General features: G+C 49.9%; 1 protein-coding gene across 2 annotated transcripts in view; it reads right to left on the bottom strand.

Annotated features, from left to right (window-relative positions):
- Positions 1–14,923, bottom strand: part of TNFRSF21 (TNF receptor superfamily member 21) — a 34,853-nt gene extending 19,930 nt beyond the window's left edge. The window contains exons 1-3 of one of the 2 annotated variants that reach the window (XM_017813099.1): positions 14,829–14,923; positions 8,490–9,144; positions 6,283–6,780 (exon numbers count right to left, since the gene is read on the bottom strand). In XM_017813099.1, the coding sequence (XP_017668588.1) occupies positions 6,283–6,780; positions 8,490–9,144; positions 14,829–14,882 (1,207 nt within the window). In that variant the 5' untranslated portion in view covers positions 14,883–14,923. Of the gene's footprint in view, positions 1–6,282; positions 6,781–8,489; positions 9,145–13,840; positions 13,904–14,828 lie in introns of those variants that run through there. The other variant, XM_017813100.1, reaches the window with a different exon arrangement.
- Positions 14,924–25,261: the final 10,338 nt, after the last annotated feature.

The following is a 25,261-nucleotide window of genomic DNA, read 5'->3' as shown; positions in this document are numbered from 1 at the left end:
AACCCTCCCAGGACCCACATAAGCTCCTGCCCACTACCATGGGATGCTAAAATGGGGACCTGCAGAGTGGACTTGCTCTTCCTTCAGTTTGCATGGGAATGGCCAGCATAAGTATTTTATGTAATTATTAAATTTTAAACAGCTTTCGCAGAGTTAATCTTCATTATAACCCTCTGGGACAGCTGGTAACCCTGAGCACGCACACTACCGTGGCCAGAGCCTTATAAATATCCAGACACCCACAGATGCCAACCCAAGGATTAAATTCACCTCCTGCATTTTTTTCCCCCCGGTCTTAGAGAGCAAGTTAAAAAAAAAAATCTGCCTTGTTATTCGAGGAGTGATGTGTGAGAGCCTTACTGAAGTGCGAAATCACAGCCCTCCCGGCGCAGAAACTGGTGTCGGGTTTTTGGCAAAAAAACCACACTGGGCTTGGACTGTTTTTCTCCAAGGACAATCCTCCTCTCCTGCAGAGCTGCCCTGCTTCTGACACTCGGCCCTACACCTTAATGGGCAGGCACAAATCCCAATCCCTCATTAAATTAATACAGGGGCCACCCAGGAATTTTGGCCATGGGGTAATTTGTTTTTTTCTTTTCTATTTTGAAGCAGACTTGGGAGCAAATGTTCCAACTTCACACAGACCTGCTCATGCTGTGGATAGATGGCTCGTGTAGTAACACACATTAAAAGTGATCAAGCACCAGTCTTTGGTGCTAATGCAGTAAGGTCGAGGAACAAGAGATGATAAACCTGTACATTATTAGGTTTCCTCCTCTCTAAGCAGAACAGCAGCCTCTCACGTTTGCATTTTCCAAGGCTCCCTTTCACCAAGAAGTCCTGGTCAGCTCTTGCATATGCCCTCTGGAAAACACAGAGCTTCCCAAAAGGACAAAGATGATTTTTGGGCAAACCTGAACAATGTTTTAAGTTGGGCAGTTCATGGAAGATGGTGTTCTGATCTCATCAGATGTCAGCCCAACGCTCCTATGGCAGAGGTTTGTGCTGCAGATGCAGAGTTGCTTCACCCCACCCAAAGCAGAGCATTGTGCCCATGTTGGAGCAAACATAGCACAAAATGCAGCAGAACAAGCTCCAGTGAGGAATCAGTCCTGTTTTAAGCATCCATATTCGTTGTGGTGCCCGGCACATATCCGCCTCTTCCAATTTAACCAGCTCCCTTTCTGCCTGGGTCTCACTCTGTGGAAGCGGACAGGCTGTCATCAGAGGACCAGGAGTCATCTGCAGATCATCAAGCTGCAGATGCCAGAGGAGAGACTGCTTTGGAAAACAAAAACAAAACACACCACCTTCTGCCTCTCCGTTTTGGCAGGTAGACAGACATTAATCCCTCATCTCATGCTCTGCCTGCCAGAGTCATATCAGGGTTTGCACACAAGCCCAGGGCTGCTCCTCTCCAGGCGTAACCACAATTACCCAATTATGTCAGCAGTACTGGGCACACCTGCCCTCCTGAGATGCTGTGGCCATCCATCTCTGCCCTACCTGTGGTCTGGGCACACTCGAGGCCACCACAGTTTGAGGCTGGTGAAGCTTTTATCCCCATCACTCCTCCCAGTGCTCTGTAGATGGAAGAGATAGTCTCCAGGGGTGTGTTTCCACAGCAGCCCCTGCCACCGAGATGGGACCTCTTCAGGAGCTGAGGGTAAACCACCCCTACCAAACAAAATCATTACACTAAGTGGCTCACACTAAGGGTGTGGTCACTCTTTAACATCCTCAATGTCTTCCTTGGGAGCAGACCAAGCTCAAGCCTAGCCCTGGTCCCTCAGCAACCAATATGCAAGCCAAGGACTATTCCTCAACTCCCCACTTTGATCTTGAGCCATTATCAGCACTGAACTTCTACCTGCAGTCAAGCCTCAGCTCCATCACAGCTTCAAACAGCTTTTGCAGAACACTTAATTTCTCTGATTATTTAACCAGAGGCTTCCTGGCCTTGCTCTCACCACCCAGTGCAATAATGTGCAATTACAAGACTTGAAGAAAAATAAAAGGGAAGTGGCATCTCATGCCAGGCCAGTGCTGCCAAGATCTGTTTCTTTGGTCTTTTGACTCCAAAAAAACAAAAATCACCAAACTTTCTTCTTGCCTCTTGGCATATCAATTCAGGCAGCTGCTTCTATACACAGGTTTTACTCTAACATTTTACAGCCTTTGTATTTCATCCGCCTGCTACTAAATGTGTGAATGTCAAAGGCAGTGCTATCAGCAGATTCTGCAAGAAGAATTCAAGCCCATCTTCATGTTTGGCATAGAGTGATGGCAAATTTGGCATTGCCATGACATTTGAGAGACAGGCTTCAATTCTCAGTTTTTATTGAAAGGTTTCTGCCAAGCTCAATTCCTTGCCTCTGAAAATATCTGAAGAAAGGAAATGGGTATTTGCTAAAATAAAGGGATTGTTTACAAGAAAGTCCAGTGTGTAGGCTGTTCTTGATCTTCTAAAAAAAAAGAAGTCCTACAAGGTTAAACTACAGAGCCCTATCAGCCCAGTACCCACATCACTCAGGCACCAAGTGGATAATTTCTTGGGAAATCTCTGGCAAACTGTTTTTCTCCTTTGGATTCCCAGCAGCAGGGCTGCAAAGTAAGAGACAACTGAAGCAGGAAGAGGTCCAGCTTCTCCAACCGCAGCTGCACTGCTGGCATTGCTTTACCTTCTCAATTCCCTGTAGACAAGATGTCAGGGCTCTGGGAAGAGCCCCTGTTGTTTGGGTGGACACAAGGACAGATGTGGAGGTAGGCTGGCTGCTAACTCAGGCCACTAGTCATTGCAAGCTCTTCCCAGACCTCTGAACCATTTAATCCAGTGAGAATCATTGGCATTTGCTGCCTTGGCTGGAACATATCCATGTTAAGGACATGTGTCTAGTTTTAACACCAGCCTCCCAAGCTACTTCTATTTTTATGTTTGGGCTGTTATTTAAGGCATGTATTATGCCAGAAAGAGGATGGGGCACAGATACCAGCTCACGGGGAGATGAGGTCAAGTGAAACACCCAGTGACAACAACTGCTGACCAGGATAGCAAACCTATCTCAATTATTTAAACAATTCAGGAATCAAGTGCCTTCAGGAACTGGGGAAGAGCTTCAGCCCCTACTTCCACCCTGAAATCCTCCTCTTTTGGTAAGGAGCCCAAGCACAGTGAGATGTCTTTGCTCCAGCACAGAGCAGTGCTTCTGCCACCCTGACTGTTTTTACCCAGCACCCATGGCCTTGAAGCAACCAGTAATAAAATCCTCCAAACAGGCAAGGCCTTGGATGCCCTCCTGGTGCCACAGGAGGTTCGGGGGGTTGCCGGTGTGAGGGCAGGTGCCCAAGCACAGCTCCTCCAGGAGAGGTTCCAGAGCCTACGTCAGACCCAGACTTTCCTTTCAAAGGTTAAAGATGTTTACTGAAAAGATTAGGAGGGAGGAGGCGGTAAACTAGGAAAAAGTTGGGGGAGACTGTTTGCAACAGCAACACCACAACCCCTCGCTGGTATGCTGCCAACTTACAGGTGGGGAGGTCATAGGGATGTGGGTGCACTGCCAGCACCCAGCCCAGAGGCTTCACCCCCAGCCACAGAACATAATTTAAAACCTAATTGCTTGCTCTCCACACCCCTATTACAACCACAAACCAGGCTGGCACCTGGGGAGCAGCTGTGGTCCTCACATCTAAGGAGGCTTTGCTCTGGCTTCGCTCCTGCCATAAAGGGATCTACACAGCAGCACAGAAGGGGAAAGATATCCTCTCTGCAACAGCCTGAAGTTTAGCCCTGGCTGTACTCACCCCTGTCTGAAACGCTGCTTCAGGATGAAGCATGATTTGGTACAAACACTGCTGGAGCAGCAGAAAGCTAAGCCGTGACACGGCAGCTCTGCAGTTCATCTCAGCTGTACAGCCAGTTATTAAATGAAAGGTCAATTCCTTTATGGCACTACACCTCTCCTTTCAAGTAAACAGCCTTAAGAGCCAGACGTTCCAACTGGAAAAGCAAAGAGGGATTTATACACTGCCGCAGAGGAGAATAATGAGAATAATTTCCATATCTGACATGACAGAGCACCATCACCAAGCAAGAACTAATGAGCAAGACCCTTCCAGCTAATGTAACAGTATTTAGTTTGCACTAAAAGCAAGACAAAGCATTAATTGTTTTGCACTCATCTGTCTGCCTTGATTGCACAAGTTCAACTGAGGACATTGGGCAGGAGGAAGTCACGAAGCCACCCGCGCCAAGGGGGAACCAGCGTGACTATTGCACGAATGACTGGGAGTAACGGGGTTATTCACCTCCAGACTCCATCCAGGCTGGTTTATCACCTAAGATTGGTTTTGCTATTACATCCAGATTATTTCCCAATCTGGAAATCCTGCAAAATTGATGCACTAGCTGAATTCAGCTGTTAACGGATGACAGAGAAGACTGGAACAACTCATCCTGGGAAGCACAGGATGACCCATGAATGATGCTGTCCTCCAAAGGATGACAATATCTGGATAGTGAGGTTACAACCTAAATATTTAGGGTTATACCTAAATACAGTCTCATTGCTCACCACATAAACCTTCTCTTATTTGTATGGTTTCTTTAATGTGAATCATGCTTGGAGACCAAACACACAGCAGTGCCCACAAAGGCAGCTCAATGTGTAGGTTTCCAGAAGGACCACCTGCAGCACAGGCGTTTTGGCACAGGGTCTGAAACACCAGGCTAGAATCTAGAACTGCCTCCACTGCATCCATCCAACTTGGTCTGGTCCCTGCTCTCAATCAATCCCTGTCCTGTATGAACTCAGACCCTGCTCCGAGATGCTTCAGAAAACAGGAAAGTGTCAGAAATTCAACCAACTGGTAATTAAGGTCTTGGGGGAAAGAGTTAATACAGTTTAGTAATAACCATGTGCTTTTGGCCAATGAATCATGGCCAAAGACACATGGTATTTCTGCTAACACCCACAAATAAGGATGTCTAATGAGCTCTGCAACTTCATTGCAGATCATTCACCACAGCCTCAAGGACCATGCTTCAGGTACCACAGATTTTAGGGACAGTGGAGTGCAGGGATTATGGGAAAAAGTTATCACGAATGGGAAAAAATTATCACAAATGGAAAAAAGCTTAAGAAACTGCAGCCCAAGAACTCAAAAGACTTAAAAGGAAACTGATAAGCAACACAAATACAAGAGAAGGCAGAAAACTAATTCCAACAAGACCTTACCAGTTCTATAAATGCATTAATGAAGGCAAACAAAGTGTAGGTCTGTTAATCAGCAGGAAGGTGAAGAGAGTACACGACCAAAGACGCCCTATTCAAAACCTTCTTTGCTTTGTACTTGAGCACTCAAGGATGACTTTCATCAAGGACTGATCTCTCTTAAACCTTACAATCTTTGTTCAATTCATTCTTTGTTTGCCCCCCCCTTGTTAAATGTGCTTTTCTAAAGGTTAACTGTGAACGGATGTTTAAGGTTGAGCAACATCAGCTCAGAGTGAGGACTTGTCAGTGCTGTCTGCACAGGATAAGGAGGGGTCAAAATTGCCATTGTAGCTCTGCAGAGGAAGAACCACGCACCCTGCTCAGTGCTCACAGTCATGCCACCATTAATTTATCACTGATTCCAATTTAATGATCACAACATGTCATCTTTAAAGTCTCATCAGAAAGCTGACAGCAAATCATCCACTAAATGAACAGAAAACACTACTAAAAAGAGCGCCCAGGCAGACCTGATGACACTCGTGGAGCTGTACACGTCCACGACATGGCCTTTAAGGACAACCTTCCTGGCTCCAGCACAGGCAAGGGGCTGGGGACACAAGCCAGCAGCTGGGATTTAGGGCTAAGAACCTGAAACTGAAGTGCTGCCAAGAGGCGGGGGATGACTCAGCCTCCCAGAAACTGATGGGGTGAGGGTAAAAGGACAACATGAAAGATAACCAGACCCTGAGTCACCGAGAAAATAAGGACAGTGTAACACATAAGAAAAGTGGAAAGGAAAAAGAAAAGGTGCCTTCACTCAAGAGCCTTCTACCAAGGATGGGTGGGAAGGAGAGGAGGTGGAGCGAGCAGGTGACATTCCCTCCATTAACCCTTCCTCCAAGAGCAGGGACACGCCATGGGAACTGGAAGAAGGAGAAACCAAGGATGAAGAAACATCTGAGGAACCACTATATGAGCTTTGTCCTCACTACAAGACCCAGAAAGTTAGAGAAGCCATCACTGGATGTGGGGGCAGCCCCTCCAAAGCCCAGTCACTACTGCTCACCGTGCCCGTTGCAGTAATAGATCCACTTCTCCCTGTTCTGCGTGGGGGTGGTGGACTTTTTCATAATAGCTTTTTCCACAATGGCACTGGGATCTTGCCTGGGCCCTTTCTTCAGAGTCCTTGAGCTCTTCCTGACGCTGCAGACGACGATCACCACCAGGACCAGCAGCAGGAAGAGGACGATCATCCACGGCAAGTGTTCGTTGATGTCGAAGTGCTGGTGGACGTTCTGCGAACCTCGCCGGGGGGGCCTGTACGGGACGCTGGACTTCTCGCCTCCCATCATCTCCAGCGACGGCTGCTTCTCCAGCGCTTGGCTGGTCTGCTTGTGCCGGTAGCTCTGTGCCTGGCTGGTGGTGCCAGAGCCCATGAGGGTCCTGCCAGCACCATCCGTCCCGTTGGCCGAGGTCTCGTTGTCGTAGCGTGCCGGCTCCACCATGCTGCTGGACGCGCGCGGCGCTGGAGAGGGGACAAAATCGGGAACTGAAGAGTTCAGACCTGCGAAAGGAGAGGAGAGTTCAGTGTCACAGCACCGGAGATGTGATATGGCAGGTCTAAGACCCTGCTTGGCCAGCAGGCAGAAACCCAACGCCAGGCAGCGAGAAGGAGTAGAGGTGAAGTTGAGGTTTGTCTCTGGGAACAGATGGGTACAGTTACAGAGGGAGTTTCGAGGTAAAACTGGTGGTTAAGGCTAGTGGCAGCTTATTAAAAAAAATGAGTTATTATAGGCATATTGTTAATCTGTGTTTGTCCCATATTCAGCATTTCTCAGAAAACTCCCAACTTTGAGCAAGTTGATTTTTCTTTCTTGAGTTTACAAAAATTAGTTTTAGTTCAGTTGCGAAATTTCATACTGGGGCTAAAAGTACAAAAATACATAACAATTTGCAGGCTTAATATCTCTCCACTGGATTTTGTTAAGGATGCACAACCTTTTTATCAGCACTGCAAGCAGTTGCAGATGCATCAACTACAAAATAGGTTTCTGAAGCAACCAAACTTCCCCCTAAGAGCTACCTTCCATCTTTATTGAGTTTCCTTATCAACCAACAGCTCTCAGGTCCCAGCCAGTTACACCACCAAAGCCTGGTGAGAAGAGAAGAAGGGCTGTTGTGGCAAAAACTGCAGTGTATTTTGGAAACTCATCTGTTGAAGATTGTGTCTTATCCCAGCTGACGCAGAGAGTGGGTCTAACCATCTGTAACCTGGTTTTGCCCCTGACTTGATTACCCAAAACACTGTGACCAAGACACAAATAGGGAAAACCCTTTAACTTTTACGTAATTGTCTGCAGTTGATTTCAAAGTTCAGGAAACACTGTCCTCTCCCAATGATAAAACAATGTCAGAGTAAACTTTGAGACCTAACAAAGGTGAAGCATTGGAAGCCTACCAATGTCAATACTTCCTTGCAATTATATTTACCAGCTCATGTGTTAAGGTTATCAAAAGTTGCACTTTTTAACTAAAATGCTTAATATGAGACACTGTAGGGAAGCTGCTTCCCAGGGAGTGCAGAGTACCACCTTGAGTGGGGTCCTACAGCAGCAGCCCCAAAACCAGCCACAGCTAAAGCATCATTATAAAGACTGTGATGATGAACCACTCCCAATTAAGCAAGAGAATGGGGAACTCCACTTAGTTCTCCCCACTGTTGGTAACTTGTGGAAATCTTAGAAATTGAAGAAAGTAAAGTTACAGGACAGCCCAGGCTCCTGCAGGGCTGTTTCAGCAATGATTCCCATTCAACTGTACTCTGGCAGAGTACAGAGTGAAACACAGCAAGGAAAGCACAGGCACGAAAGCAATGAATCCATCAGAAGAGTCGTCTCCCTGCTGCAGGGAGACTGCAGCAGGGGCTTTCCTGCTGCATCCCAACTCAGGTTCACCACAACTGCACAAAGACTTTGCCAGCACATCACAGAGATGGGGAAAGAGGCTGGGGAACGTGATGTCCTTTCAGCCCAAACAGTAGGACAGCCAGGAGTCTGACCATGACTGCAGTCTCACTGAAAATGTTATTAAATGCGGTTTAATACAAGTGAGGGCAACCCAATATACTCTGCAGCTGCCTTCTGGCCAAGAAGCAAAAGCACCACCCTGGCTTTAGACCAGGTTGGTTTTTAACAGCCCAAAACCAACCCTGACCAAGGCAGGAACACAATCCCACAACCAAACCCACATCTGTGTTTACGTGGTGGACGTTACCTTTGGGAAGATCAGCGGTTGGTGGAACTTCATAGGGCTGTTCACCCGCTTCGGTGCTCGATGAAGTCAAAGACATGTTCGGAAGAGACGCCGGAGAACCACAAACGTTGTCGCTCTCCTTCGTCCCTGGCTTGATGACCACCATGTTTTTCCCAAAGCAGTCAGTGTATGGTTTGCACTTCATCACACTAGAAGGCACATCAGAAAAGGTACCACGAGGGCACGGCTTGCACCTCACGTCTTCTGTGTCGGTTCCTTTCTTGCGGACGCCCCAGCCGACCGGGCACACCGTGTAAGGGACGCAGGTATCGTTCGTCTGAAACGTACCAGACAGGCAAGTGCACTCGCGGTCAGTCAAGGCAGTACAATGAGTTTTCTCAATCATTGGCAGTTCACAGGGTTTCCTACAAGGGTGGCACCGCTCTATGCCGTTCTCATGCTTGGTGAAGGTCCCTTCTGGACAAGGGCTGCACTCTCTTAAGGTACTCTTCGTGCAGTGCTTAGACACGTAGGTTCCTGCGGGACATTTGTCACAGGTCAGCTCTTCGTTGGTGGCACGGTCGAGGTGGCGGTACTTGCCAGGGGAGAGGCTGATGGCATTCTGCTCAGAGGTCAGCTTTGACTGACCATCAGCGATGCCAAGGAGCATGAGCAGCTGGAAAACAAACAGGAGGTATCAGTCAACAACAGCATGCAACCGGAGCCCTCTCTGCCAGCGACCCCTTGTAGGTTCACAAGGGATGTCCCAGAGGCATGTCCCAGAGCCACAGGACCATGGACAAGTTACTACGCCCAGGGGAGGGACCTCAGTGAGGCTGGAGTGGAATAGAACCCGAGGAGGTGGCAGCACACTCTCCCGACACATCGCCAGTTACAATTATAATTCCCTAAACTTGACACCGCACTTCTCAGTGAGACTAAGCATCATTTACACTGCAACCCTGCCAGGGTGGTAAATACTGCTAATTGAGTTTCAGCAGTACGTGCTACCTGGGCACCCCAGGAGAATTCAAACCAGCTTTGCATTTCAAGGCTGAGAGGCTCCAGCACAAGGCAGGCGCTCCCGAAGAAGACAAAAAACACACACACAGGTGGAAGCTCTGACATGTAAAACTTTCCTCCTCTATTTGTTAATCTGCACTTGTTCAAATAGTTACCTTTCTAAGTAATGCAAACCAGGACAGAATCCGGGCTAGCAGCTGTTTCTGAACCATTTCTCAGCCCCTCTGCCCTTCCACAAGTTTTTATGGCCCAGTGCAAGCGTTGGGTTGGTCAAGACCACAAGGGATGTTCCACTTTGAGCCTCCGACCACATCTGAACTCACTCTAAACTCACTCTAAACTCACCAGCTGCATTAGCAAGAGGAGAGAAAACCTGGTGCTATTTTTACAGCTGTGCTGTAACTCAGCTCCTCATTGCATCAGACACAGGTAAACGGATGCCAGTGTTTAGACACTGAAATAAAACCAGCTGGACTTCGCCATACAATGGCTATAAATCTGTTTATCTTTACTGACTTCCAATCCTAAGGCTTTATTCCCTTAATTCCTTCACATTGATGCTGCTCCATCCCTAAGAGAAGCCCCATCTACCAAGAAGGATCTCTGCTTCCCCAAAATATCTCTGGTCCATGGATTTAACATTAGTTATGGCAGCGGAGATAAGATACCAAGAACAAAAGGCATATCAAAAGAAAGGCTGACACAACCTCACACAGCATGCAAAGCAATAGGAAATATTTTCAAGCAGCTGCAGGATAAGTTCAGAGGGTTAGAGGGAACAAGTCAGCGTTACCTTGAATTTTCAAAGGTGCTTTCCTACACTGAAGGTAAAAAGACCAGAGACCCTAATGCTGTTCAGCTGCACAGCCAAGCACATAAATCACTTGGCTGTGTTATACAATCCCTCGCCTCCCGCTCTGCTACCTATTCTGGGCTATCAGCCAACAAGAATATATTCAGAAGAAAAAAAAATAAAAAAAGGCTCCCAACAACATGACTCTGCAGAAGGCACATCACGGCAGAGCCGCAAGCCGCGCCGCATCATTTTTTTGGTGCAGTCTCTCTTTTCCTGGAAACACACGGCACATTCCTGTTTCACCTGCTAAATAATTTACGTTTTGGGATTTGTACAAAACACTTCATATTTTTATTTTTTTATTTAGTTAGTTTTCTCCCCCTGAAGCAGCAATTACAGAGCAGGCAGAAGCAGGCAAGCCCGCAGGAGCTGACGAGGATCCTGCAGCGGCCAGACTAATTACAGCATGTCAAATTAAAAAGCGGGGCTGCCCTGGCAGGCAGCAAAGGCTTACAGGATGCATTTTATTTTTCCCCTCCCCTAAGACATGATTTAACAAAGCGCTTAGCTGGCTCTAAGGAAACCTGCCACCCTCCCCTGTAATCTCCATGACGCATCCTGAATTAGCAATCCAGCCTCTCGTCGAGGTGGAGTGGGGGGTCACCTGTGTTACTCACCCTCCTCCAGTGCCAGCGGGACAGGGTGTTGGGAGAGGCAGGACAGGCAGTGGCTCTCCCACCTTATCAGGGGTGAGCTGTGTACTGCTGTCTCAGACACTGATTTCTCCCTCAGCATCAAGCCGGACCTCGGGAAAACCATAGACAGCCCTGCTACAAGCATGTGCCATGGGTTCCCTCCTGCTCTCCCTGTTTTTCCCATCTCCAGCATCTTCCCATCACTCATCCGGGTAACTAAAGCCTGTAACAGCACCAGGTTTGGGTTGGGCTTTTTTTAAACCCTATCTCAAGCAAAGCAGTGCAGTGCTGGTATTTTTGAACATCCCAAGATCTTCAGCTGCACATGCACTTCCAAGCTTAGGGAGAACAGCAAGTTCCAGTGGGGGAAGGCTAAACAGCTTCGTGCATCCGCTATTTATTCAGACTGGCATTTCTGGTCCCTGAAATAATTCAGCTGCTTGGGTTTCGCACCCCTTGGATCTCTGCAAGCAAAGGCCAGAAAAAGAAGGACATCTTCAGCAAAAAGGGGTGTCTGCTGGTTTGTTCTGTCACCCTCACGGCTGCCCACTAGCACACAGAACAAGACAACACCAGTTGTCTTTCTGGCTGACAACACCAGTTTGCCAGTGAAAAAAGCAACCAAGTAACAAAGCGAGCTCCGCTGAGCCGCTGCATTTCAGTTCATTACTCCGGTACCAAAGGAAGTGTATAGGGTAACAAAAAAACCACAGGAGAAACTGTGATGCAAGACAACACTACACAGCAGATTTGGTTTCAGCAGTTTCAGCGATGCTCCCTGTGCCTGACGCAGAAGCAGCTCTTAACAACGAAGGGTTAAAAGGGACAGGAGGCCCTTTCCAAAAGGGTCAAGTGGGACAGGGCAGGCACAATCTCAAAGAGCATCCCCAACTCAGCACCAACACCCTGCAGTGCACGAGCAAAGGCACTGCCCAGCCACCTTCACCTATTTGAACACATGAAGGTTTTATGGTATGAGGAAATCAGACTGGGCTGAGGGGCACTACCATTCTCACCTCCCCACATAGGGAAACACTCAAACAAGGGGACCTTCATGTTCAGCTGCAAACAACCCCTCGAGGCAGCAGCACCCCACAGCTGGTATAGGCACATTCCACCTCACCACCACCCAGCTTGAGGACTCCACCTCAGTGGTCACCTCTGTGCCGTGTCTCCATCACCCTCTTTCAATAGCTGTGTGCTGCAGGGGAACCCAATGGGCAACCTGCACAATAAACAGCTTTTGGGGGTCCACAAGCTGCCTGGGCACTTGCACAGAGGATGCTGTCGCGAACACCTGAGCAACCTGGTCTAGTGGTTGGCATTTGTGTCCATGGCAGGGAGGTTGGAACTAGATGATCTTTAAGGCTCCATCCCAACCAAGTCATTTTATGATTCTATGAATACACATCTCACTCAGGACCCAAACCTGCCTGGTGAGTCAAAGCACCAGCAGAAAGCTGGTGAATCAACTTTCTGTCCAGAAATTTGTGTCCTAAAATGCTGTGACACCGAGACTGTTGTAACCTTATGCTGTGTACAGTGGCACCCTGCTACCAGTCCTTCGGGGACACAGCAATAAACATAAAACTAAAGTAAAAATAAAATAAAGTAAAGTAAAGTAAAGTAAAATAAAGACAAAAGGCAGCTAAACGCAGGGCACTTGATCCCAGTAGAGAAGAACAGGAGTAGAGCTGTAAGCGAGCGCAGGGACCAACAGTGCTAAACTGATACTCTGGGAATGGTTTCCAAGCAAAACCAACAGAATTTGGTAGAAACAGCAGCTGGCTCCATGGTGATGCCTTGGCACAGGTTGGGGATGAGCTGCACTGCCTGCCACCCTTCCCGAAGATCAGCTGCACCCTTTGCCGACAGCACCGGGAAAGCACTTGCAACATTAAAAAAATAAATATACGAAAACCCCAGAAAGACAAATAAACTGGTCTGGAAGTTTTACGGTAACTTGGCAGACAGGAGGAGCCCATCTCCTGCCCCACTCTCAGTAAAAAGGATCGAGTTACTAAGACCAAAAAAAAAGTTGCCTGTGAGGAGAGTATCGAAGAGAAAAGCAAGTTTCTGCATCTTGCAACACAACCAACTATTTCAGCTGGTTTTGGGTTTGTGAAACCAGTGTCCGGGACTCACTGCTCAGCAGTTCCTTTACTAGATGTCAAGAGCGAAACGCAGGCAGATGAGTGAGCCAGAACAGCAGCACTGCAACATCTGGTCCCCATGAAGGAAAACCCAGCAGCCACCCCTGCAGTCAACGCAGACCCAAGCTCGCCAGCATCCCCGCCAGCCATGGTTTTGCTCCAAACAGATGAAATCCCCCAGGTTTCCAAAAGCCCCAAGTTGAAGTAAGGTGACATCATGCAAGTTCCAGGTGAGGGCAGTGGGGGAGATCGTGGAAACCACCTTGCAGCAGCTGGTGGGTGCCCAAAAAATCCGCCAAGCAAGTGAAACCATGGCCAACACTAGCCCCATGCAACCGCTACCGCTCCTAAAAAAAGGAGCCAGAAGGATTCGGGTTTGCTGCACCCGTATAAGACCCACCAGCTATGGATTTGAACACACTTCCCTCAGGCTGGGAAGACATTAACTCCTTGTTGGGCCAAAGGGAGATGCCCAAAATGTTGAAGAGACTGGATGAAAACCCTGGAAGCATCCTGCCAGCTCACAAGCAAATGGGAATTTTGTCTTACAGCTCATTTGCTCATACACACACAGAAGTGTGAGAACACACAACTAACATACATGTGTTTGCTCTTAGTCTCACTTTATTCTCCAGAATTCTATTTCCCAACACCTTTTACATCATCCTTTTCCCCTTCCCTCTACACCCTTCATTCCCAACTGACCTCCACGATCCTAGCTGGAGCTGCATATCTCAAGCTCCTCATCAGCATCTCATCTTCCAGACAGCACTTGCTTCTCCCAGCGGGAACCCGGTGCTCGGGAGCGCACGGCCAGCACCCAGCACCGCGCACGGACCTATCTGCTCCGCCGCTGCCCCAAGTTACCCTTTGCCTTCAGAGGCTGTTTCCCAGCTAATGCCCTTCCAGCTTCAGATTATTTGTTGTTTACTCGGATTCCTGTCGAGCCAGCGCCAGCTTGCTCAGATCCACCTTGAGTTCAAGAGCAAGTGCTCTCCTCGGTTACACAACTCAGCCGCAGCAGCTGCGGCGGCTGCCTGACACACCGAATTACCATCTCTCCCCAAAATAGACGGGATGTAGCCCTAAAGCGCTGATTGGGAAGGGCCCTACCTGGGAAGGTAGATGTGGAGATGAAGCTGGCGGAAAACATTTCTCTGATAAGTCGAGGCAGCTGCCTGCCATTCGCTACGGGGAGCTTTGCTGCCTGGCCAAAGGGTGGCAAGAAAAGCAGCTGGGACGGATGGGTAAATGGGTGGATGGATGGATGGATGGATCTCTGCCCAGTGCCGAGCTCCAGGAGCGGGGCAGAGGGCAGAACAAGGATCCGCTCAGCCCTGGCTATGCGGCACAGCCCTGGATGGAGGATGCCTCCGCCTGCGCTAACATAGGGATGGGAAGGATGGATATCGCAGGGAATATCCCACCCAGCCAGCGTTCCCTGCCAGGACCTGGGGCTGCGGGACTGGGTGGGCAGCACACCGCGGGGAAGGCACAGGGGAGCACCGCACACCCCCCGGCGGGGAGGGGGGGCCGCAGGACACCCAGATACACTCTGATACACCCATCCCCTGCCCACCTGCCCCCGCACTGCAGCACGTCCCCACCCACCCCGCGGACACGCGGATGCTGCGCGGGCGGCGCAGCCTCGCACCGAGCACCCCGAGCCCCGCGCACACACACACACACTCACCGTGAGGACACCGGTGATCCCGGCGGCGCTCCGGGTCGCCTCGGCGGCCCCCATGGTGGCGGAGCCGGGGGGCTGCGGGCGAGGCGCTGCCCGTGCAGCCGCGCTGCCTCAGGCGGCGGGGCGCGGGGCCGGCGGCGGCCGGGCGCCCATGGTGGGGGCCGGGCCGGGCCGGGCCGAGCCGGGGCCGGGGCCGGGCGGGGCGGGGGCCCTGCCGCCCGCCGCGCTCCCACCTGCCTGCGGGGCCGCCGGGCTCTGCCGGGCGGGCGGCGCCACGTGGGGGCGGCGCGGCGGGGCCGGGGCGGGGCGGCGGCCGTGGCGTCACCCGCCCGCGCGGCGGCTGCGAGCGAGGGCGCCCTCGCGTGCCCCCAAAATATCGTGTGCCCCCAAAATATCGTGTGCCCCCCACAGCCCCTGTGGGACCGAACTGTCCTGTGCCCCCACAGCCCCTGTGGGACCGAACTGTCCTGTGCCCCCACAGCCCCGGTGCCCTCAAACCCCCTGCGTCCCCACAGACCATGTGGGCACAAACCATCCTGTGCCCCCAAAACATTCTGTGCCCTCAAACCATCCTGTCCCCTCAGACAATCCTGTGCCCCCACAGACCCTGTGACCCCAAACCCCCTGTGTCCCCATGTCAGCCTGTGCCCCCACAGCCCATGTCCCCAAACAGTCCTATGCCCTGACAGCCCACTGTGCCCTCAAACCATCCTGTAGCCTCACAGCTCTGTGCCCTCACAGCCCCTGTGGGACCAAACCATTCTGTGTCTCCACAGCCCCTGTGGGCACAAACTATCCTGTGCCCCCACAGCCTCCTGTGTCCCCATAGCCCCTGTGCACCTGAACCATCCTGTGCCCCTGCTCCCTCTGTAGGCCCCAACCATCCTGTGTCCCCAACCATCCTCTGTCCCCAAACCATCCTGTGCCCCCAGAGCCCCTGTGTTGCTAAAACCCTGGCCCCCCACACCCCCTGAGCCCTCAAACCCCTATGTCCCCACACATTCCTGTGCCCCTGCATGCCCCTGTGCTCCCACACCCTCCTGTGACCTCAGACCCTCCTGTGCTCTCAAACCCTCCTGTGCCCCCCACCCCAAATCCATCCCATTGTCCACCCAATCCATGGGGCAGCAGTGGTTTCTGTTCCCTTGGTGGTTTTAGTTGAGTGAAGCTCAGGTGTTCCATGGCTGTGAGCACAGAGAAATTGCAGCAGGATGGGTGTTGAGCACCATGAAATCTTGGAGTGGGATTTTTGTTTATTTTGGTTTTCTTGTTCTCCAATATCAGACAGATATACAGAAGAATTTTTTTACAAGAAGGGTGGTGAGGCGCTGGCACAGGCTGCCCAGAGAAGCTGTGAATGACTCATCTCTGGAAGTGTTCAAGGCCAGGTTGGATTGGGCTCTGAGCAGCCCGGCCTAGTGGAAGGTGTCCCTGCCCATGGCAGGGGGGTTGGCAATGGATGACCCTTAAATGTCCTTTCCAACACAAACCATTCTATGACTCTATGAACGTGCAGCACATTTCCCTGTGGTGGAGGAATGCATCAGGGAGCAGACATATCCCTCCACGGAGGAGGATTAGCTGGATGCTGAGGGTGGCCCCAGCACAGACAGTGCTCTGACAGCCCATCCTGCAACATCTGAGCAGCGTGCTGGTTACAGTGTCCATCGATAGCTGTGGCAAGTGATGGAAACAGGTCCAGGGGTATCCAAGAAGTCAGGAGGAACAGGAGATGGGGCCAGAGTTGCAACATAAGTCCGAAGTCCTTACAGAGACGAGGCTTCAGGGTTGTTCCAAAATCCAGCCAGGAGACCAGAGCACCCCCAGGTATGGCTAATCAGGGCCTTCAAGGTTTGCAGGTTTTCTGCTGAGGAAAACAGTCAAACAGCTGATTTCCAGAGCATGCACAAATCCTACTGACCAATAGTCACCTTCTGGATGCATCCTGAAGGCAGTTGAACCAAGGGAGAGTTGCAGTGCCACACCAAAGTAAGCAGCACAGAACCTATAAAAATCCATCTAAAAAAAGAGAAAAAAGAAGAAAAAAGGAAAATAAAAGATGGTGTTCTTCGTCTACAGGAATGTGGGTTTATCCAAGCCCTTTGAAAGCCCACAAGAAGCCCCATTCTGGTTTGAGGGAGGTTTGAATCCAGCTAGAAGGCTTCTCTCCCAGACAAAGTGGACTTTTTCTCCCCATACTTTCTCTCCATACTTTCTCCATCTCTAATTCTGGAAGGGAGCTAGAAGGGAGTAATGACCCTTGGGAGCCTGGGAATGAGTCTGGAGAAGAGCTTCCCTCCCAGAGCCGGGGTGGCAGTGGCAGGACTGCTGTTCCCAGGAGGGGAGAAGACCGACCATGTCACATGTGCGGGGAGAAGATGTTCCTCCACAGCTGGCTGTGCTGCTGTGCTAGTGCTGCAGAGCCCTGTTTTGGGCTTTGCCTTCCCTTGGGGCCCCCAAACCCAGGAACAACATGCTCTTCCCAGGAGGTCAATGAAGGGGAGTTTCATCCCAAATAGAGGTCGCAATGCAAACCAAGACACAGTAAGGCTGTTCAGAAGAAATGGGATGCCCATGGCTGCTTTTAATTTAAAATAAATTGGGCAAATAATAGGCAATAACACAACTGGGTTAACACCAGGCTGGTGGATGTTGGAGAGGATTTTAAGTTTAAAAGTGTGTAGCTCCCTGATGAAATACAGGGCAAATCTTGGTGCAGAGCTGTCCAGGCTAGAAGAGGGTTTCAAATGCCCTGGCAGCACAAACCCACCCTGGGTTTGTGAAAGGTAGTGTTCAGATTTTATTAGGCAAAAACAGAAAAATAATCATCTGGAGGACGGAGTGACTCAGGGGATTGGCAATAAGATGGATCATGTTACTGCTGTGGAATGGATTCCAATTAGTTACATCCGCTTTTAATTATTATTATTTATACAGAACATAAAGACAGTCCACAGATTATCCAAAAATGTGCGGGCTGATCTGTAAATCCCCCATCGCTTCCCCCCCTCACAGCCCTTGTAATGACAAACCCCAGTCACGCTGCCTAGACTGGTTCATACTGGCTGAGACATAAATTGCTTATTAACAACTGAATTGCTGCTTCTCCACTTTTGTCAGTCTTCGAAAGGAAAATAGGGAAGCGGGTGACTGAGTTCAGAGTTTCGTGTTAAGTGTTTTTGGTGGCAGTAGTGGCTCAAGAAGTTCCTCATTGCCTCCCTGCATCTGGTTCCTTTTCCCTCTTGAGCCACCCTGTGAGTCATGCAAATACACCAAGGTCACAGAACTGCTAACTCTGAAAAACAAGGAGGATTTTTTTAGTCAGAGTTGGTGAACCTCACTGCTCATGTTGACCAGAGACTTAATGTCTTCGCTTAGTGCGTCTTCACTGAGATGGTGGTGGGAATCCGAGTGAGTGATGGAGAGGCAGCCACTGACCTGGTTTGCCACCAGAAATCTTCTCTCCAGTGACAAGCTTTCTCCTCTTGCAAGGAGAAACTAGTGGTCCTGCTTAGTCATCTGAGGCTGATTAAAGCATCTTCATGAAATCAGAGGAATTGTTTCAACAAAAGAAGGTTTTTGGGAAATATTAAAGAATACACTACAGAACCATGGATTCATAGAATGGTTTGGGTTGGAAGGGACCTTAAAGGTTATCTAGTTACAAGCCCCTTGAAATGGGCAGGGACACTTTTCACTAGACTATGTTGCTCAAGGCCCCATCCAGCCTGTCCTTGAACACTTCCAGGGATTTAGCCCCATCACTTGCTTCATCCTGTAGAAACCAGGAGCATTCTGGGAAGTGATTTCTCATCACTTATTTGCAATAAAAGAAGCCAAACTAATGGTGTAGACATAATTTACTTCCAGAATTTCTCATTCTCTGCACATGGACCATCGCTTGCACATCTTCTGTAGAAACAGAACATTTTTACATTCTGTGGTTTTTATGGGAAAGTATCTGCTGCTTGGGAAAATTCACAGCACCTACTCATATAGAAACCACATTTATAACTTGCATTAACATAAAGTGGGAAGTTAAATCAACAAAGCCCATAGACTTCCCTGGGTGAGGGAAACAAGAGTTTGGGTGGGTGTTCTCACCCTTTTGGCCCTCCTTATGATCTCCAGGAAATTGGAAAGGGAAATGTCTACCAAGAGCAGATGTTCCCAGCAGGAATATATAAATATATATAGATATAGATATAGATATATACATAAATATAAACACAGTGGTTTCAAGCCAGGTGTGTTATCACTGATGGATTTCCTGCCTTGGTACTCCTCGGTACCGACAGGGCCAGGAGCCAGGGAGCCGGGGTGGCAGCTGGGAAGTGAAGTGTGGCACTGTTGGATGCAGGTTTGATTGCCATCACTCCTGACCTGATCTCTCTCTTCTAGAAAAGGTGGATACACAGCTGGAGAGCCTGTTTTCCCAAAGGACCTTAAGAAAGGAGAAGCTGAGCAGCTGATGGCCAGGCTAAGTACATGAACACCACCTTAGCCCTGCGCCCAGGGAAAGGGCTGTGGGATAACCAGCAGATGGGGAGGTGAGGCTGCAGCTGAAGCACAGCTGGCCCTGTATCTTCACCTTTGGTAAGACAGAGGCAACAGTGCTGGCATCTCAAATCATTTCCAAGTCAGTGGCTTACTTCAAGGAAGTTTCCTTCCTACCCCCCAAGCAGTACAGCAATGCAAGTGCTGTAATGCAGAGTGGTTTATCTCCATCCAAAAGCCACAGCTGCCTGTGTGCCCAGCCCAGGGCATGTGGAGGAAGCCCAGCAGTCACATCTGCACATTTCCAAGGAAAAATAATGGATGCATATAAAGCTAATGCTTCTTGTTTTGGGGGTTTATCCCTTTGGTTATATGGAGTCTTATTCTGCAGGAGGTTCAGCTGAGGAGTGAGGTCCAGATATTGAAGCCTGAATGCTCATCTCAGCCTCACCAAAAGCACTGTGACTCTTGGCACATCATACAGTGTCCTCATTCACCTTCCTACTCCCTTCCTCATTCCCTTCCTTCTCCTTGGTTCAAGTGCTCTGAGTCTGGGGCTAACAAACCTGAGCCTTGCTCTCAGCTGGGGTTTTTTGGTGGTCATGAATCTGGAAATAAAAAATGATGAAAATTATTTTTATGGGTGTATCTGAAACTGGAGAAACCAAAGCAGCAAATTAAGTGGTATAGTTATGATCAGAGCATTAGCAGCAGAGCCAAGAGCTTCATGGTAAGCAAAGGATCACATGTTGCCTTGCTCCTCTAAGCATGACCTGAGTAGCACCGGGAAGTAGCAAGGGGGTTGAGGTGGGGCAGAGCCCTCAGAGAGCACTGCAAAGCTCAATATGAGTTTTCCAAAGCCAATTGCTTTCCTGGAAGAGTTGTGCTCTCTTGTAAGTTCAACATCAAATGCAGATCATAGTTTTCATCCCCCCCCTGCAAATCTATGATTCATGTCAGCTGTGGATGCAAGATCCTTCCTGTGTCAGATTACCCAGCACACGTGGTGTGCCAGCTTTATGCCTTGTGTCACCTGCAGGACTGTCAGAGTAGCACGAGCAGCCACTGCCTAATCCAGCCTAAATCCTCCTGATTCAGAGATGATCCAGCAAATAACTCTTGCCACCCCTACCCCAGCAGGCTTCATTTCACTCAGCACAGCATGCCGCTTTCTTTGCTCGAGCGAGAGGTCAAAGCCAGCTGTGCAGCCTTGGGGTTACGTTTGGAGCCCCTGGAAAATGTCACTTCCCAACTGACCGTGCTCAGCATCCCAGCTGCACCCAGCAGGGCGGATCTTATTGCTGAATTATCACAGATAACCTTAGTCACAGCCCCCCCATCCCCCTGATGTAAGGGGGGCTCCATGGGCTGAGGGCACAAAGGGCATAACTCCATGTCAAATATATATCAAATATGATGTGCAGTGCGGGGACAGCAGAGCCCCTGTGAGCTATGCAGGTAATGGTGTTCACAGAGGGAGGATTGTCAGGGGGAGAAGTAGCTCACAGGGGCTCTGCTGGCCATGCACTGTACATCATATTTGATGTATATTTGATACAGAGTTATTCAGAGCAGTTAAAGGTGACAGCACAGAAAACATAGTGCCTGACCAGGCAATACAAGCACATGTAACTCTCAGTGTCCTTGAAGAGGGGCAAGGACTGCCTCCACCTGGGTTAGTGCCACCCAGGAATGAGGTCCCAGAGCCCTTCAGAGGCTCCCATGGGTATCAGGTCACAGCACAGTGGTGGGCGAGGAAGCCAAACAAGCCTTCTCTGTGTGAGGATGGTGAGGGATATGGAGGAGCCCCAGGATGGGGAGGGCTCAGCAGGCGAGTGGCAGTGGGAACATAAGGCTGAAGTCAGAGATGACACAAAGAAAACCAACAGGGGAATTAGTAACATATCACTCACAGCAGATGTAGGTGACAGAGCCTGGGAACATGCCGAGTCTCTGAGTCACCAGGATTTGTGCAACCTCAGTCCTGGCAGTGCTGGGTGTTCCCCTCTGCATTGGCCGAGTGCTGCCGGGCAGCCTTTCTGCTGGAGCAGTTGGAAGTGTGCACGGAGCACCCTGCTGTGGCTGTAGGCAGCTGCCTGGGGCCCAGGCAGTGACTGTCCTCAGCACCACAGGGAGGAGGGCAAAGTAACTTGGAGGTAGCGAGGTGTTCACATCTTCCCTAGGCTCCTGCAGTCCAGCACAACTATTTAAAAGCCTCACCCAAGCTTGGCTGATTTAAATCACTCCAGGCTATTTATTCATCTCGTAAGCAGACCTAGCTCAAAGACTAATTTATAGACTTTACATTGGTTAGAGTAACTCTGTGGGTTGTATAAGGAGCTGGTTATGCCATGATAAGCTTTCAATGGAGAGGAAGACCCAGGGAGGAAGATCTCTAGCACGAGGGAACTCTAGCCTTGTGTTATACACCAGTTTATGAGGCAAGAGGAATTTGCAGGAAACTCCCTGCAGTCTTGCACTCTCCTGCCTTCACACATTTTAACTGAGTGCAAATCCTCCTCCAGGAAACTGAGAATTAGCCCCAGTGCTAAATTACTTCGGAAGAGAGGATCTTTAGCAGGGATTATTGCTGGAAAGAATAACATGGCTGGATGTGTGAACCAGTGAAAAAGTAATGGGCCAGCTCATGGCAGGGACATGTCCCTCCCATCTCACCAGCCTCCAGGTCCTCCCTGTAGACTGGGCAATTTCTCCATTCCCTTGGCAGCTTTTCAGACCCTCTCTGTGATGGTTTCCACTGTTTACCACCACAGTTATACTCCAGCTGCATAAGAGGGAGAAGAGAGGATAAGTCCCACTCTCTGAGCTCAAATCACTTTCAGCCATGACTTAAACAGATGAGCTTGAACCAGCCTAAGAGCTTGCCAACATGGAGGTCTCATTCCTGTCTTTTCTCCTGCAGCTCCGGGCGACCAGCTCATCCTCCTTTCTATCTTTGCCTTTGCACTGGATAATTCAGTGCTGACTTAGCAGAAGCCTGTTCCCTTTTTTCACTCAGTTATTTTTGTGCCAGATTAATAGTTTGGGTGCGTGGAGGCTGTGCAACACCAAAGCTGATGCAAGGGAGTCGATAGGGTGGGGATGGAGGATGGTTTCAGGCAGCCTGTGGGTGAAGAATACTCGCTATGGGTATGACTGCTGCATCAGAGCTGAGTCCAAGGTCATATGGGATCAGAGGGTAAATGGAGATGGTCATTTGGGGCTACAGTGATAACTGGGGTTAAAAGCCTGAGACTGAGGGAACTGGACAAGCTGCTGGAGTGTCTATGGAGCAAGTTGTCCTTGAAAATGAGCCAGGTCACAGCCTTCAAAGCTCTGTATGCTGCATCTGGGGCAATTCTGTAATAAATACAGCCTTCCTCGCAGCAGCAAGGGAACAATTAAGGAACCCCTAATTTCTAAGGGTCTTCAAAAACCCGTCACCAATTTCCAGCCAGAATCCTGGGAAAATTTACTCAAACCAGCCTGGATACTCCAGGGACTATCCTGCCCTGCAAACCTTCTCCCACCATTCTGCCTCTGCTCTCCTTCCCTCACCTCATGCCTCAGCCATCCTTCCCCTTCTTCCCTTCCCGGCTATCCTTCCCCACTTGTGAACAAAGGAATTTATCAAAACAGTGCTTCACTGAAAGGACGGGAGGCAAGGGAAACAGGAAAGCAGATAATATAACAACAAACAACCACCCCATCCAAAGTACACAGACAAGCGTTCATCTCTCCCTTTCTCTTTGTTTTTCCTTGGCCCCTAGGAAAGCCAGCTACTGCCTCCATCCGTCCACTACGTCAGTTCACTGATCTCAAACTGTGGGCTATTCATTTCTCCCAGGAATCAGATATCCATCCTCCCATCCATCCATCCACCTCCATTAGCCACTACGCATCATTAGCTGTTCAGTGATGCCCTTAGCAAGAACCCCATATTGTTGTCCCTCAGAATAATACTTACTAAATAGAGTCAAAACCCAAGGGCAGCCCATTTTTTATGGGCACAATTTCTTATATGGGTTGTGCTGAGCTAAGGTCTCAAGGTGATGAAGTGAGAGGAATTTTACCCAGGAACTTGCAGACCTCCAGTTTCCATCTCTGGCCTCATGTTGTGCTCAAGGAAGGATGGAAGAGGAGTGACTTGGAACCACAGAATCACTTAGGTTGGAAAAGATCTCTGAGATCATCGAGTCCAACCTTAGGCCAATCATCACCTTGGCAACTAGACACTTCCAGTCTTTCCTTAAATGCCTCCAGGGATGGTGACTCCATCACCTCTCTGGGCAGCCTGTTCCAATGTTTAAAACCCTTTCCATGAAGAAATTCCTCCTGATGTCCAACCTGAACCTCCTCTGGTGCAGCTTGAGGCCATGTCCTGTTGCTAGTTGCCTGGGAGAAGAGGCTGACCCTCTCCCTTCAGGTAGCTGTAGAGAATGGATCAGGATTGGGAGCATAGGGAGATGCACTTTGGCTGCATTGCCTGATGAGTGCCGTGGTGCCAGACAAGGACAAGCTGTTCCCTGGCTCATTATTGTTACCAGATGAGTGGGGGACTTACGACGGCTGGGTTTGGATAATGAAATGCCGACTGTGACAGAGGAAAGAGGGCTGCACTCCTCATCCCTCCTCGGCACACAGCCCCCTGCCCTCCCACAAGGCTTTGTTCCTGGGGGTGATGTGCAGCAGCCAGGACGTGACTGTGGATCCCACCCCCCCATGACGCCCTACTCTGTCTGGGGTTATTGTGCGATGCCCAGAACAATATGTTGTGGTTAGGGATGCCTGGGAGAGCGCCGGGAGGCTCCCTGCTCCCCCTCTCTCTGCTAGTGCTGGGGGAAGGCAGCTTTTGGCCATCTGGTAGCTGTGGGTTTGGTGGAGGTCCCCCAGCAAGGGAGAAGATGCAGTCATTAATCCTGTTCCTAGAGAGGAAAGACAGTGTTTGGCACTGCTGAGCCACAAATGCACTGTGTGTCTTGGGCACAGGATGGCCTTGGGCACTGTAGGATGACAGGATAGCTCGTGTGGGAAGGGACTGCAGGAGGTCTCCAGCCTAACCTCTTCATCATGCAGGGCCAACTTTGGGGTCAGACCAGGTTGCTCAGGGCTTTATGCAGCTGGGTCTTCGAAACCTCTGAGGTTGGAGGCAGCATAGCCTTTATGGGCATCCTGTATCAGTGCTGAACTGTCCTCCTCATAGTGGGAACACTTTTCCACATATCCAGGCTGAACCTCCCTGTTTTCAGCTTATGTCCAGTGTCTTTGTGTTCCATTTATGTACCTCTGTGTTTGTTCAGCCTGAAGAAGAAGAGACTGAGGGAAAACCTCATAGCTGTCTATAGCTTACCCATGAACAAAAGTGGAGGGGCAGGCACTGATCCCTTCTCTCTGGTGACCAAGACCCAAGGCAATGGCATGAAGCTATGTCAGGGGAGGCTTAGTTTGGGTATTAGGAAAAGGTTCTTCACCCAGGGCGTGTTTGGGCACTGGAACAGGCTCCCCAGGGAAGTGGTCACAGCACTAAGCCTGGCGGAGTTCAAGAAGTGTTTGGACAACGCTCTCAGGCACATGGTGAGATTGTTGGGGCTGTCTCGTGCAGGGTCAAGAGTTGGATTCAATGATCCTTGTGAGTCCCTTCCAACACAGGATATTCTGTGATTCTGTGATCATCTCATACCCTCCTTGCAGGTATTGGAGGTCACTGTCAGATCCCCACCAGAGCACTCTCTCCTCCAGCCCTGCACCCTCAGCCTCCTCCCCCAGGCTGTGTGCTCCCATGCCCTGATCATCTTGATGGCCTTGCTCTGGACTCACTCCCATGTGCCCCTACCTCTCATGTACTGGAGGCTGTTGCAATATCCAGACATGGTATCAGCAGGGCTGAGCAGAGGAGGTTTCCCTCCCTTGACCTGCTGGCAACACTCTGCCTAATGCAG

Source organism: Lepidothrix coronata, unplaced genomic scaffold (assembly GCF_001604755.1).
Source record: "Lepidothrix coronata isolate B3197 unplaced genomic scaffold, Lepidothrix_coronata-1.0 Scaffold39, whole genome shotgun sequence".
Lineage (NCBI taxonomy): Eukaryota > Metazoa > Chordata > Aves > Passeriformes > Pipridae > Lepidothrix > Lepidothrix coronata.
Note: the sequence above shows the minus strand (reverse complement) of the source record. Positions and strands in the feature narration are given on the sequence as shown.